This window comes from Equus asinus, chromosome 1 (genome assembly GCF_041296235.1).
Source record: "Equus asinus isolate D_3611 breed Donkey chromosome 1, EquAss-T2T_v2, whole genome shotgun sequence".
Classification (NCBI taxonomy): domain Eukaryota; kingdom Metazoa; phylum Chordata; class Mammalia; order Perissodactyla; family Equidae; genus Equus; species Equus asinus.
Window position 1 is genome coordinate 121477484 of NC_091790.1, and position 15560 is coordinate 121493043.

Consider the following 15560-nt stretch of genomic DNA (forward strand, 5'->3'; position numbering starts at 1 on the left):
CCAGGGACTGCAAATCACACTGCCCTGATGCCGGCGAACATGTACCTGTTGTGAACACTGGGCATGCAACGGCTCGTTTACAAGCCCCTCCGATCAACTACGAGGTTGGACTACTACCATCCTCAGTTTACATCTGAGGGAGCTGAGGCACAGAGATTGGGCCAAGGTTATTCCCCAATGGCCACTCAAACCCAGCCAGCTGGACTGCAACGCCTCTGACCTTAACACTGTACTACCGTTCTTCCCTGACCGGCCAGGTCAGGGGGCGTTGCTGCCCCAATGCTCTCAATCTGAATTCTCGGTCAGTCTCTGCACCCCACTTACCTGTCATGTTGTGGCTCTCAACACTGCGTGAGAGTAACACATCCCGGGGGCTTACACCTCTGCCCCTACCACAGAGTGGTTCTCTGCCCAACAGGCCCATGTTCCTCTGCCTGAAACCCACTCCAGGGAAGCTGAGCTAATACATAACCCACCACGGAACAAAAAGAGGGTCCTTAGCATCTGGGCTTACATAACAGCCAGTGTCAGCCAGAGCCCCTAAGTTTTATGTTTCACATTTTAGGCTCCACATAGAATTTAATTTGATAAAAAAGTTTCCATTCTTAAAAATGACACCTCAAGGCAAGACAGAAATCCAGGATTTTTATGTAAAACATTCCAAATTTAAATTTGGCAACAAAGTTGAAAATGTTAAACCCTGTGCAGGGCCAACAAAACATTCCTCCATCTGTGCTGCTTCCTTTGGAGTTTAAAACAGGCCTCGGCTCTCAGTATATGGTCAATAAACATTCGTTAAGTGCATGAATAAAAACAAAATAAAACAAAACCAGATAATATTGATTTGATCTGAGACACTACTAGACCCCTCTAATCCAATATCTGGTCCACCCTCCTCCAGGCTAACCCAACTCTGGAACGATTAAAAGCTTCCTGAAAGCAGGCACTGAGCAAGCACAGGCGGCGAGAAGAAGGAGGAAGGGCTGGGGGGCAGCTGGAGACACGAGGGCCTGAAATAAGGAGGAAGAGGAGAAAAGGCCCTGAAGACACACTTTACCTAAGGCTGATCCTGGAAGACATCATTCCTGGTACAACTTTCAGCCTTTCACACACACACACCCCTTTCCTTTCTCACTCCAAAGGCAGATTTATGGCTGAATAGATCATTATTTTATTCAAGCATATGTTCTTTTCCACCTTTGCAGCATAACGTAGATTAGGTCCATGTTACCTATAATATCCTTTGGTAGAAATGTAAGGACTCAAGACTAATAATATAGTCCCAATTTTGTGAATTTCAAAGCACTTTTGTATCAATCATCTTATTCTATTGTTATAATCCTGTACGGTAGAAATTATTTTCCCAGTTTTCCAAATGCAGGAACCAGCCTGCCGCACATCACACAGCTACATGGGGTGACGAGGCTCAAACCAAGATGCTGTGGCTCCAAGGTCAGTGTCGCTGCGTCACAGCAGAGCTGAATTGAGTCAGAGAAGGGAACTTGGACCGTGACAATGAAGGGGTAGCTGAGGACTCGGGCAGCACACTGACTCATTTGACGCAAGGGCAGACCATTTGTTATCGACAGCACTGCACTGACGAGGTCAAAACACAATCTGAGTCCTTTCTATGGGAAGGAAAACTGAATTTTAATGAATAGAGTTGTTTTTTTCAGATGAGTGCCAGATTTGGGTGCTTTTCGTTTCTCAAGTGAAAGGTACAAACAAAATTTTTTTAAAAAAAGAAAGAAACCTAAACAACCCCTCTGCATGTGACAAAATGTACAAGACTAAGCACAATTGCTAGCACAATCGATTGCAACAGGTCCGTGACAACCCGTGGTGACAGTCAGGCCTAACAAACTGTCTTCTTCCTCAGACTTTATCTGACAGCATTATGCTGCAGCTCAAAACACTTCCAGATGGATTTTTCTTTAGAGCTCCAAAAACATTCAGCTGAATTAATCTATATGTTCATTGTGCTAATACTGTGAGCCACATAGATTGATCTCTTGGTCAGAAGTTCCCCTGTGACCAGGAACGGTGGTTAACCCGTTGATTGCTCCCTCAGGCAATGCTGCGCCATGGAACCCCTTTATTCAGCCTTAGGGTCTGGCCTTTTCCAAGTGGGAGCCATTTGTTTTGCTGAACTGCCTCCATGTGGAAGATGCTTCACGGTTATGACTGGGACCTGGTGACTCTTTGACCCCAAAGGAAGTTTTAACACAACGACAGCAGGTCTCTGGGGACAGAATTTTCCCTCAGGCTTCTGCATACCCCCAAAATCATCAAGCAAATTACCTATTAGTCAGCAGGGCATTGGGGTAATCAGTGCATGGGCTAGAATGGGACGTGGGCCACAGTTAGTTCAACTTCTCTGAGCCTTGTCTCCTGAAATACTCTGGTGGGATAACAGTGCTATAAAACCAGAATCCAAGAAGCGAAAACCAAAATGTTCTCTGGAAGCTACAGGCACACTGTCCTCACAACCTGCTCTGTTTTGAAACCAGAGAAACAAGCTGGATGGGGCAAATAGGACCTAGATTCCACCAGTTCTCTTCTGTGCAAATAAAGGGTTTTTTCCGCCTTCCTTGAAAAAAGACAGAGCGCTTCTAGCGAAATCAAGCTTATTCGGGTCAATGTTACCAAAAGGAGTACCCAAACCATCCCTGCCTACGGGAACAAAAATTATACCTCCTCCCCAGGGATAGCTCCGCTCAGACACAGACCCACAAAGGGGTCCAGCCTGGCCAGGAGGACCGCCTGAGATTCACAAAGAGCCAAGGTGGCCGAGGGAGGCTAGGCTCCCTGTGATCCTCCAGGTCTTCTGTCCCCACCACATCTTGGACTGTTGACCCCGGGGAGACAAGCTGCCTCCCCGGCAACTCGTGACTGTGGGTGACTGCAGCGCTCAGGAATACGAGGGGCTGAAAGCGCAGCGGCCTGTGGATCGGGCACGAAGCGCCCGCGGGAGCCTGCCGAGCTCGGATCGTGCCGAGCTCCGGATCGTGCTGTCCGGGGCCACGCTGTGAGTCGGAATGCCTATGCTGAAATCTAGGCAGCCTCCCTATCGCGTGACCTCGGCCAGGCTACTTAACTTTGTACCTCAGCCTCTTCCTCTGCAAAATGGCCATAACTACAACATCTGCCCGAGACTTGTCGCGAGAGTTAAAGGAGTTAATGCAGGAAACTCCTTGGAAGAGTGTCTGATACCTACTGCTCTTTTGGGGGAAGAGGGCTGCTGATAGCAACCACCCCTCTCTAGGGACCACTGCCCTGCTTTCCCCCAGAAGAGTTACCAAATTCCCTCAGCCTGGGCCGTTTCCATAGCTCTCTGCTGCCCCCTGCTGCCTCTGGTTGATACTACCGGTGTAGTTGTGTTTTCTTGGCTTCAGATACCTCCCTTTTTCTACAAGAACCTTATTCTAGAACCAGGCTGAAGCACAGATCATTCCTCTAAAATCTCATGCCCCGGTGCCTTGGCCCATGCTGCTTCTTCGACCTGGCACGGCCTCCCTCCCTCCACCTCGACCGTCCTGCCCCCTCACATGCCCTGGCACCCCTGCAGCCTCCGTGTGCCCCTCTCCACAGAGAGCTCCCCAGCACGTAACCCTCCTGGAGCACGACTCTCCTCTCGCACATTCTCTGGACCGTTACTAGTTTTCAACCTGTCCTACTGCGTCTTACCATTAGATCAAAACTGTGCCGTATTTGTCTCTGTTTCCCCGCAGCACCCATGTCACCCCGCCATTCCCTTCTCAAAGACATGCTCAGTCGGTCCTTCCGCGATAAATGAAGCCTTGTTCTGGCCTGCCGCCCCAGGTTGCATTCTCTCTCTCACCATCTCATTTATCTATTGCGGGAACCTCCTAACTGGGTCCCCAGATCCACTCTGGGTCCACCTCCAATCCAGTCTCTACACTGCAGTCAAAGTGCCCTTTCAGAGAGAAAAAATGGTGATCTTGGCATCCCCCAGCCTCCCGCCCTTCCCACTGCTTCTCACCGCTCTGGGATAGAGTCTCAAGTCCTTATTGCGGCCCAAAGCCCTCAGGACCTCTTCCCTCATTCTCTGACCTGCAGCCACACTGCCTTCTCTCTGTTCCCACAACACCGAGCTCTCCTGCAGCGGGGATGTTTCTCAAGCTGCTCCCTCTGCCACAGAGCCTCTTTCCCACCTCCCCCGCCCCCCACCTCCCCTCTTCAGATTTCAGCTTAAACATCACTTCCCAAAAACCACTTTCCTGACTCCCCTGTGAGGTCCAATTTGTCTGTGCGTGCTCTCAGAGCCATCTCTATGTATCTTTCTAACAAAAAAACTCATCACAGTTTTAAATTTCCATTTGTAGTCATTTGATTAATGCTTGTCTTCCCCATGGGACCATAAGCTTCACGAGGACAGGAGTTGTACCTGCATTTCTTCACTGTCATGTTCCCAGCCACCAGCCTAATGCCACACACATGGTAGATGCACAGTAAATGTTCAATGAATAAACAAATCAAAGGACCCATGCTAAACAGACTCTTAGCCGAGGTGTCAAAAGATATATACTAAGTATGTTAAACCTAAAACCTTGTATTTATTCCATTTTTATCATCCATATGTAGGTCATTCAATATAGATAGAAAGGTAGGTAGGTAAGTAGGCAGATAGATACATAGACACATAGATAGATAGATAGACAGGCAGGCAGGCAGACAGCAAGGGCTCCTCTGAAACGCATTCAACAAGGAGCCAGAAAGATCCTTGTGACACTTACCTTCAGTGCTCATATCTGGGGTCGGCATCCAGATGTAGGCCAAGCCTTCTTCCTTATATAACTTAATCATCGTGTCTGGGGTCATGGGTTCTGGGTAGCGGTTACAGCCTGAGGAATTCTGCACAATATCCCATTCGGTCTGGAAGTTCATCACAGCTGTAATCCCCAATTCATGCTTCAGTTTGATGGTTACGTGCTCCACTTGGCGAGGGCAGCTACCCAGCCAGATATTTGGTAGAATCCTAAGGAGAACATATGGAGTCAACTATTACTATTGTTAGGATTTGAGGTCTAAGGACCTGCAGAAAAGATGTGGTATTAAAATGCAATTAACCTTTAAATCTGGCAGGAAAAAGCTGTATTGAAATATGAGAATCAATATTATTATTGAAAGAAAAAATACGGGTTTTGTTTTTGGGGAAACAAATAATCCACTTAACTAGAATACTAGGAAATAGGCATTAGCAAACCAAATCTAGCAAGACAGTAAAATAAGTCCACCAAGTTAGACTTATTCCATGAATGTATACATGGTGCAACATTAGGAAACCCATCAATATATTCCAAATACTAACAAATCAAAGGTGAAATTCCTATGATTAGAGCAATAAATTCCGGAAAACATTTGCTAAAATAAAATGGCCATTCCTGTTTAAAAATCTAGGTAAAAATTTCAAATAGTATGAGACCTTTAAACATGCTGAATACCAGAAGCTAACAGACCACAATCTTTTAAATAAAATCAAAGATTATTCCATTAGCACCCAACATTGTTCTGTATGTCTCCCTAACACTGTAAGATAAAAAGAAGACATATGGCTATCTGTAAACAAGAGTAAACCATATCACCATTTTGTCAAGTATGACAATATTTACGCATGCGAAGGCTGGGTCCACCCTCAATACCCATGCTGCCAGTTCAGGGGCCAAGTCCTGAGAACCACTTCCCTACGAGATTCAACTACCAACGCTATGCAGAGGATTAAAAGCATTAGGATTAGGATATCTGGATGAGGGAAAATATACGAAAATCAAACAGCTTTTCTCTCTACTACAAATAGCCAGGTAGAAATGGAGGAGGAAGAGGAAATCTCATTCAAAAGGAGTAACAAAATAATAAAACATCTAGAAATACATTTAACCAGAAAGAACTATGAAATTTTATTAGAGGGTGTTAAGAAAAAACAACAAATAGAAAGACATACCACATTATTTAATTGGAAGACTTAAAATCATAAAGTGTAAATATCATAAAAATATAAATATTTTCCAAATTAATATATAAATGTAATGCAAATTATTATAATCTATTATATGTGGTATTTACGGTCCTGTTCTAATAATTTTACATGTGTACATCCTTTCCAGAATTAATGGGTAGATATTTTATTTCAAACTTCACTTGAATTTTGTCACCTAGCACTTTACTAGGTTCCTTATCGCACATCCAGACAACAGCGAGCAGAAGAGGATGGCAGGCATCACTGATGCCCACCAGGACTCCCAGGTAGCCCCTTGCAAGCAGGGAGGACTAAACTTTCTCTCCACCTCGAAGTTAGCCATGGCCATATGACTTGCTTTTGTCAATAAAATGGGAGCTGAAGTGCCATGTGTCACTTCCAGAGGGACAAATTTAACACCCACTGCATGGTCCCCACGCTCGCTCTCTCCCTGCTGCAGTGATCATGAAAGCATGTGTGAACGCTGAGCTTCTGGAAGATGAGGTAACCCAGAATGTGTGGCTACCTCAGCGAGGACAGCTGCCCTGGAGAGCTACGGGCCTGTGTGTTAAGGCAATTTTGGCATTATTTGTTAGTATAGCATATCCTGGCTTGTTCTGACTGATACAATGGCTAAATAATTAATTGCTTAAAGTCTCTAATGTGCAGGAAAGAAATTGAGCAGAGGGTCCACACCTTTACTTAGTTTCTTAGTCCGTCATCTCATTCAGCCTGGTCTTCAAATGTATTTAAACTAACTGGAGCTTCAGGAAACTCAAAACAAGGCAAAGACAAACAAGTCCACAGTCGGCACCTAAACATATCTATTTCCCACCAAGTTGGGGTTTTTTTTGGTGAGGAAAATTCACCCTGAGCTAACATCCATCGCCAATCTTCCTCTTTTTCTTGCTTGAGGAAGATCAGCCCTGAGCTACCATCGGTGCCAATCTTCCTCTATTTTGTATGTGGGATGCCACCACAACATGGCTGATGAGGTGAGTAGGTCCACAGCTGGGGTCCAAACCCGCAGACCCAAGGCTAAGCCAAAGGCAGAACATGCGGGACTTTAACCACTCGGCCATGGGGGCTGGCCCCCTAACCAAGTTTCTAATGAGAACAAGCCCTTGAAATACATACCCACGCATTCTCACACACATAAAAACAGTTTCTGAATCAGATATTTCCAACTTTTTGATAACATACTGAATTCTTCCTCTAGAAATGCTAGAAGTTAGAGTCCATATTTAAGAATTTCTTAAGCAAGATGTTCTGAACCTAGGAGACAGACAACTAAAGACAAATTCTGAAAACAAGCACTGTTTTGAGGGATAGAGAATTCAAGATATAAACTAAATTGTACTGAACCATTATATGGGATGTGGAGACAAACACTGAGCCTGTTGGAAACACACAAATCAATGGATTCTGCTTAATCAGACAGTTAAAGTGCCCCTTATATGCATCTTATTTCAGTTTGTTTTCTCTAAAAGTAGGCAATATATTTCTAGTTCCAGGATACACTGAAAGTAACAAGATGTATCATCTACTTTGTAAACGGCAATTAAACTTTTACTTATCCATCCAAAAAAAATGATTGGACACCATTAAAAATCAATTTTTACTCAGCTCATCTTAGTTTTAATCTTCTTTTGGTGTCAATGATACGTTAATTGCAAAAATCAGGATTTTTTTTTAAGGTAATAAAGAAGCTTGTTGAAATATGGGATTTCGGAAATGAAAATCTTCTGTAAAGGTAGGTTTAATGCAAGATATACCAAACTTCAAAGATATAACAATGAAATAAAAAATATAGCTCACAACATATTGTAAATTACATTGTAAAACTTCCAGAGAGAACAGCTCACTATCGATCATGAGTTATATCAGATTTCTGGCAGCTCCATTAAAGAATATTTGAAAAGTCAAAGAGAAACCTTGTACCAAGTGGGTATTGACCCTCAGTCAACCCAGAACAGAAGTTCCCAAACCTGCCTTTGCACTAAAGTCACATGAGATGCTTTTATAAAAATTTTTATTACCAGGATCTATTCCAGAGATATTCATAAAGTGGCTCTGGAGTGAAAGCTATGATTCTGTGGATTGTTTTTGTCTTTAGAAATTAACAAGATTATATACATATATATTACATATGCAGCCAGATCCCACAACCACTAGCCTGGAAGATTCCAATAAACATATAGGAGAAGCTTAGTATATAGATCTCAATACCTTTTAACAGCATTAAAAAATATGGAGATGAGAAGACGCAGACTTGCTCAACTCTAGACAGGTACACATAAAGTTAAGTCCTTACTTTTCTCCAAAAATAGTTTCAAGACTGCAAATGATTCCTAGACAGAGAGTGAGGAATGGAAACTATCTATTATGAGAATGTGTGTCCATGCATTTAATACGTAGCATCTTCTAAAAAGTCAAAACTAAATCTACTTCTGACTCATGACAAATATATAATATAGTCATATCCATTAAAGTGTGCTTTTGTAGACAATGATTTTATTAACTCGAGCTTTGACTATGATTCAACAAGATTGGATTTCAATAAAATTCATCCTAGTAATATTACAAGTTAGCTAAAGACCAGGGGAAAGAAATGGATGGCTGACATTCTGGAACCTTACTTTCTTGGACTGCAAGTCAAAATCAATCTCATTCATCTGAGTGAGTCTGGATTTGTGGTTCCAGGTAATCACATCACAACACTACACCGTTTGCTCTACCTGTCAGGCTGGGGCCTGTGGTACAATAGCTACTGAAGCGTACAAATCAGAGCCTGCCTGTTCCATCTCGGATGTCAGTCAAAGAAGCCTCACTGGCAATAATGAGTACATCAGACAGAAAGAGCATCCAAGCCCTTTGCAAAAAACACTACAGGGTATTGACAGGAGGGGGAGGTGTGGAAAAGACAAGAGACATCAGCAAACAAGACAGTTTTATAGACTCCACGTAAGTTCCATCACTAATGGCCATGAGAAATGGCAGAATAACCTTTTCCTGAAGGTGAAAATTAGCATTATGTTTTATTCCTAGAACAAAAAAATGTTAGGAAAACCACAGGAATGATGAGATCGATGTACGAACCAGGCTTTTGTTTATTTCTTATCACACCAAAAGACCGCAACTATTAAATTGCAGTGCCCTCTCCTAGCCATACAAACACAGCACCGTTTCAAAGACAGAGAAAGTGGATTTCGCTGAGAGTCTTTACAAAAGGCAGCTAAGAATTTAGGAACAAAAAAAGATTAGCACATTTCCTAAGTTGTATAATTGTGCTGCATTTACCTTATTTAATATTTTATGGGCAATTCGATGTGAAATTAAAATGTGATCTGGCTTTTAAATAATGAGTAAAGGAAAACAAAGTCTCTCAGTCCTGTAATTTATATCTCATTAGTGGGAAAGCATGAGAAACATTAAAATCAACCTCCAGCAACTCCAAGCTTCATCAGCACATACAGCTCCTTCTGCTGAAAATTCGTCCTTTAGCATCAAGCGTTGTTATTAACGCCAACTTCTGCCCCAAAAGGGTGCTTGTGACAGACTCCAGTTAAGGCTGAATAACTGCTTAAAGACAAATTCCAGTTTAGAGAGTGATATTAATTAACTTCATTAAAAAATAGTTTTATTATAGTTTGCTTGTGGGTCAAAGACCATAGTGTATATAGAGTACATGTTAATTTCTATAAGTGCAGTTAGCTTCTTACATCTTTTTGGATGTGTTTTGTAGTTTAGAGCCACATGAAGAAATATTCTTCTCATATATTCTTTTATTTTCTATATTATAAAGTACCATACAATGAATTATGAAGGTCTGTTATAGGTTGAATTGTGTTTGCCCAAAATTCCCGTATTGAAGTCTTAACCCCTGGCCCCTCAGAATGTGACCTTATTCAAGGATAGGGTGTCTACAGAGGTAATCAAGTTAAAATGAAGCCATTAGGGTAGGGTCTAATCCAATATGACTGATGTCCTTATAAGAAGCGGAAATTTGGACATAAACACATAGAGAGAGAAGACAACGTGAAGATAAAGAAGATGGCCATCAGAAGGCAAGGAAGGAGGCCCTGGCACAGACCCTTCCCTCACGGCCCGGAGTGAATCAACTCTGCAGACACATGGAGCTCAGACTTTTTGCCTCCAGAACCGTGAGACAATAAATTTCTATTGTTTAAACAACCCAGTTTGTGGTGTGTTGTTAGGGCAGCCCCAGGAAATGAACAGAAGGTCTAAACATTCAGAGGTAAACTATATACATTCAATCATCCAGACTCTTTAAATATGCATACATCAAGTGCACTTAAAGCGTTTTAATATTTTTCACCCTTCATCCTGATGTTGGAATTATACAAATATGACTTGACTTTGATTTTGGTACCCAAATTGTTCACTTATCCACAATACTACCCACCTCCTTCCTTCACTCATGTCCTTCCTCACCTGAGCACCTCCCACATGGCAGAAGAAACCATCAGGCCCCTGGCTGGACTACGGCTTCTCTCTTTCTAAAGTTCTGACGTGTCTCGTTTTGATAAATGAGGTAGAGTCTTGGGCCCATTTGCCTAGCTCTCAGAGAATGGACCTCAACGGAGAATCACCTGAAATGTACAAAGGCACAGTCTCTCAGACACATACCTTCTGAAGACTCTTAGTCCCAGAGGGTTTAGCCTTCTTCTTTTTGCAAATTTCTTGCCCTGAAATTAGGTTTCTATGCCATATTGATAGATTATAGTGGTAAATAAGGCAACTGGCACACTTCACTTTCTTAAAGTCAATCAGAAGGTAAACACAAAGATTGAGACAAACAGCCAGGCTAGCAGCCTCAACCAGCTACCTCAATACAAATTTCAACAAAATGTTCCATTAAAATATCCTGTTGGCAATGCTACTTTTGTTTTCAATGCTGAACACTCCTTGAAAGAGTGAAATGTCATGTTTAATATTTTTTCACATAATGAACTTGAAAGGATTTGTTTAAAATTAATCACTTGCATAATGAATTAGGAACCACAGAAGATCAAGGAAGTAATAAAAAATTAAACATGTGAAATTTTTTTCTATTTGTTTTAAAGTCATTCTGTCTATTCAACAAATATGTAATGATGCCGGCTTTTTGTCAGGCACTCAACAGTCAATAGTGAGCCAGACAGTTAATGTATGCCCTCATTTGAGCCTATCTTTTTTGAGGAAAGTAGGCAATAAGCAAATAAATATATAAAATGTGTAAAATTTTAAAAATTAATTTGTAATGTGCTACTGAGGACACAAACAAGGAGTTAAAAAAGAGAACCACAGGGGAGCTAGAATTCAGATACGACAATCAGGAAGGTCTTCTCTGAAAAAGTGACATTAAAACTGAGACCTCACATCTATTGGAGAGCTAATATTTGACGAAGGAGCCAAGAACATACAATGGAGAAAGGAAAGCCTCTTTAATAAATGGTGCTGGGAAAACTGGACAGCCATGTGCAAAAGAATGAAAGTAGACCATTGTCTTTCCCCATGCACAAAAATAGATTCAAAATGGACCAAAGACTTGAAGGTAAGACCTGAAACCATAAAACTTCTGGAAGAGAATATAGGCAGTACACTCTTTGACATCAGACTTAAAAGGATCTTTTGGAATACCATGTATACTCAGACAAGGGAAACAAAAGAAAAAAATAAACAAATAGAACTTCACCAGACTAAAGAGCTTCTGGAAGGCAAAGGAAACCAAGATCAAAATGAAAAAGCCCACCACTGGGAGAAAATATTTGCAAATCATATATCCAATAAGGGGTTAATCTCCATAATATATAAAGAGCTCACACAAATGAATGACAAAAAAAAACAAACAATTCAATCAAAAAGTGGACAGAAGATATGAACAGACATTTTTCCAAAGAAGACATACAGATGGCCAATAGACACATGAAAAGATGCTCAACATCACTAATCATCAGGGAAATGCAAATCAAAACTATACTTAGAAATCATCTTACACCCATTAGAATGGCTATAATCACCAAGACAAAAAACAACAAATGTTGGAGAGGTTGTGGAGAAAAGGGAACCCTCATCCACAGCTGTTGGGAATGCAAACTGGTGCAGCCACTGTGGAAAAGAGTATGGAGATTTCTCAAAAAATTAAAAATAGAACTACCATATGACCCAGTTATCTCACTACTGGGTATTTAACCAAAGAACTGGAAATCAACAATTCAAAGAGACTTATGCACCCCTATGTTCATCACAGCATTATTCACAATAGCCAAGACATGGAAGCAACTCGAGTGCCCATCAGCGGATGATTGGATAAAGAAGATGTGGTATATTTATACAATGGAATACTACTCAGCTGTAAAAAAGACAAAATCATCCCATTTGCAACCACGTGGATGAACCTTGAGGGCATCATGTTAGGCGAAATAAGCCAGACAGAGACAGACAACCACCATATGATTTCACTTTATGTGGAATATAAACAAACTTATAGACAAAGAGATAAATTAGTGATTACTGGGGGAAGGGAGCTGGAGGGTGGGCACGAGGGGTGAAGGGGCATACTTATATGGTGTATGAAAAACAATAATGTACAACTGAAATCTCACTATTTTATAAGCTATTATGACCACAATAAAAAAAATAAAAAATGAAAAGCGTGTCATCTTAATATACGGAGTCAATGACAGTAACTAGTTTATATATATATATTGTCAAAGTGCATAAACCTGTTGTTAAGGATGTCAAAAAAAAAAAAAAAAAAAACCTGAGAGCTGATGTAGAAAAAGGAGGGAGACATCCAATGTTCCTATGGTGAGATAGAGTGAGGTAGACAGACGCTAGTAACTTAGAGAAACCTAGAGAGATGGAGTGAGGTGGACAAGGAAGGAGAGGTGCATGAGACAGATTGAGAAGGCCGTGCTGGGTCTTACCCATGTGCTGGGAATTTATGCAATAATATGAAAGCAATGAAAAACAATGAAGGATTTTTAAGTAGAGGAGTAATATAGACTTTAGAGTTTTTAAAAGGTGACTCTGTCTGTCATGAGGAAGACGGAAGACCTTTCAGAGAGTGAGAGTTGGGGATACAGTTAGTGGTGCAGAGAGAGAGAAGTGGATTAACTCAAGAGGTACTTGGATGAGTGGAACCAACAGAACTTGCACATTAACTGGATGAAAGGGTTGATGGCAGGGGAAGATTCGAAATGACTCCAAGTTTACCACTGTGATATTATAATCTACAATCTCTTAACCAGGTCTGCCCTCAATGAAGCCTATCCCTCTAAGCTTCTTTACTATATATTTTCACAAGTTTCAGATTTACCAACATTTTATTTACTAGGCATCATGCTAATGGCAGCCATATGCCTAAAGTCTTGATGATATCAAACTCTTCAAACTTCCTTTCAGTTTTCCACTCAAATCTTTATTTCTATTATGGAAATGCTAATAATGTAGGCTGTTTGTGATGTGAGAACTTTGTACATAAGATATATTGCTCATCAATTAGGTTTAATTTATATCAAGGATATCCATTGTGGACAAAGTGGTACACAATGGAACTGATCTATTTATTTAACCAATTCACTAAAGAGATATTTTAAAATTTTATTCTTTGCACTTGAGACTTTTTATTTCAGCTCTAGAACACACATAAATTTAGAAAATAAGACAGTTGGAAAATGAAAAAAATCATGTTTTTTCTTCTTTTTTTATGTGAATTATTCACCGTTGCCAATTAGTCATTTGAGTCATTGAAATACAAGGAATTCCTGGTATGAAAAGAGATTCTATTGAGTACCTTGGGCCACAACAGGTGTTTTCATTATAATTTTCTTGACAAAAACCAATCATCTGGGATAGTCATTTGGTTATTACTCATCTAGACCAAGGCTTCTCAAATATTAACATGCAGACAAATTGTCTAGGGATGGCATTAGGATGCAGATGGTGATTCAGTAAATCCTGATTAGAGGCTGAGATTCTGCATTTTCATGAGCTCCCCTGTAAGGCCAGTGCTGCTGGCTGTTGGACCACACTTTGAGTAGCAAGGAGTACTCTAATAATAATATTTAATCGAAATGCTATTGTTATAGTATTATACATCACAGTAGTTTAATACCATTCATAATGCTCAGGTGGACTGAGAAGTGACATAAGATCCTCTGCCAGGGTGGACAAAAAAAGACAAACGTTACTCTACTGTTGAGGCTAATATCAGAGGCCTAATGTTAACCACGCAGAGAGGCTCACTACTTTTAAAGTGTACGAATGAGAGAGAATTTCAAAATCTCTTTAGCCCCCTTTCTTGATTTCCCAGTGAGGAATCTGCAGGAAGCCAAATGGCTGTGTTTACATAATGACCCTCCTTGGTTCTAAAACATTCCTCTTTCTCCTTATTTCCAGTGCTCATTGGCCTCTTGATAGGAATCTACAATTCCCTTTGGTGTCATATTAAAAAAAATACAGTTTGAGATTTTTTACATGTGGATGCTGAAACTGGGGAAAATACACAATAGACTTGAAATTTACAGGACACCAAGGAATTTAAATGGTTGAGAACTCTGATGCAATTAGCAGTTTTGCAGTCAGGGGTGTCAGAAATTAGATAAGGTTCCAGAAAGACAAACAATAAACACCCCTTCTCCCTAGGAGATGTGAGCAGTTAGGAAGGAGGGACAGAAGAGACATGCATAACTAAAAATACTGGAATATTGGGACTGACAAAATCCCTAGGAAGTTTTCAGCCTGGAGTCAGGACACGGAACGTCCTTCGCAATGTCCAGAGAGAAGTCAGGATGGTCAATAGGCCTTCCTAAGGATGTGCAAATCCAAAAGGCCTCTGTTTTCTTAAGTTACCCACACATCCTGAGGATCTACAGACATGGGAAAAAAGCCCAGATATCAGTGATACTTAATCTACTTATGTTATTCCTGATTAGGAAAGATCTTAAATAAAGTCAGATGTGTATTCCAGTACAACTCACAAGAAGAATTAAGTCCCACTCACACGCAAACGAAAGCTGTCATATTTAAATTGGTAAACCTCAAATAACCCTAATCATCATGACAGTGCATTCAGTTATACGGTGCTCTTATGGGCAGTTCATTCATTCTGGCAGGACCTTCACAAGGCAGTTTTATTTAAGGTCATCCATTCCACTGAGCACACTTAGCTTCTACTCACTGAAGTGCTTAATTGGTAAAAATTGGTCTTAAATTTCTTAAGCTAAAATTTCCTCTTCCACGTTTCAGCGCTCAGGACGTTGTCCTTTCCACCTTGTGCGGCGCGAGTGCTTAGATATTTTTGAGATTTTTCCGGAAACATTCTGTATTCACAACTGGGCTTAAGTGTGTGGAAAAATGTTTGGATTTCAAACTTTTGAAACATATCTGACATCTAAATCATCTGTCTCTTTAATATAAACCATCCAGTGCCTCCGATTAAGAGAATTCAGTCCAGCAGACAGAGACCCAACACCTATCATCTGGCACAAGTGATATTTCACAGGGACAGTCCAATGTACACCTTCCATCTCTGTCCCAAATCCCATCCCTGCGTGCTCGCATGTATCCTATCGAT

General features: G+C 41.0%; 1 protein-coding gene across 2 annotated transcripts in view; it reads right to left on the reverse strand.

Moving 5' to 3' along the window:
• EPM2A (EPM2A glucan phosphatase, laforin) overlaps positions 1-15560 on the reverse strand; it is an 84116-nt gene that overhangs the window by 4874 nt on the left and 63682 nt on the right. For both annotated transcript variants that reach the window (XM_044768600.2, XM_070506798.1), the window contains exon 3: positions 4758-4999. In XM_044768600.2, the coding sequence (XP_044624535.2) occupies positions 4758-4999 (242 nt within the window). The remainder of the gene's footprint in view (positions 1-4757; positions 5000-15560) is intronic.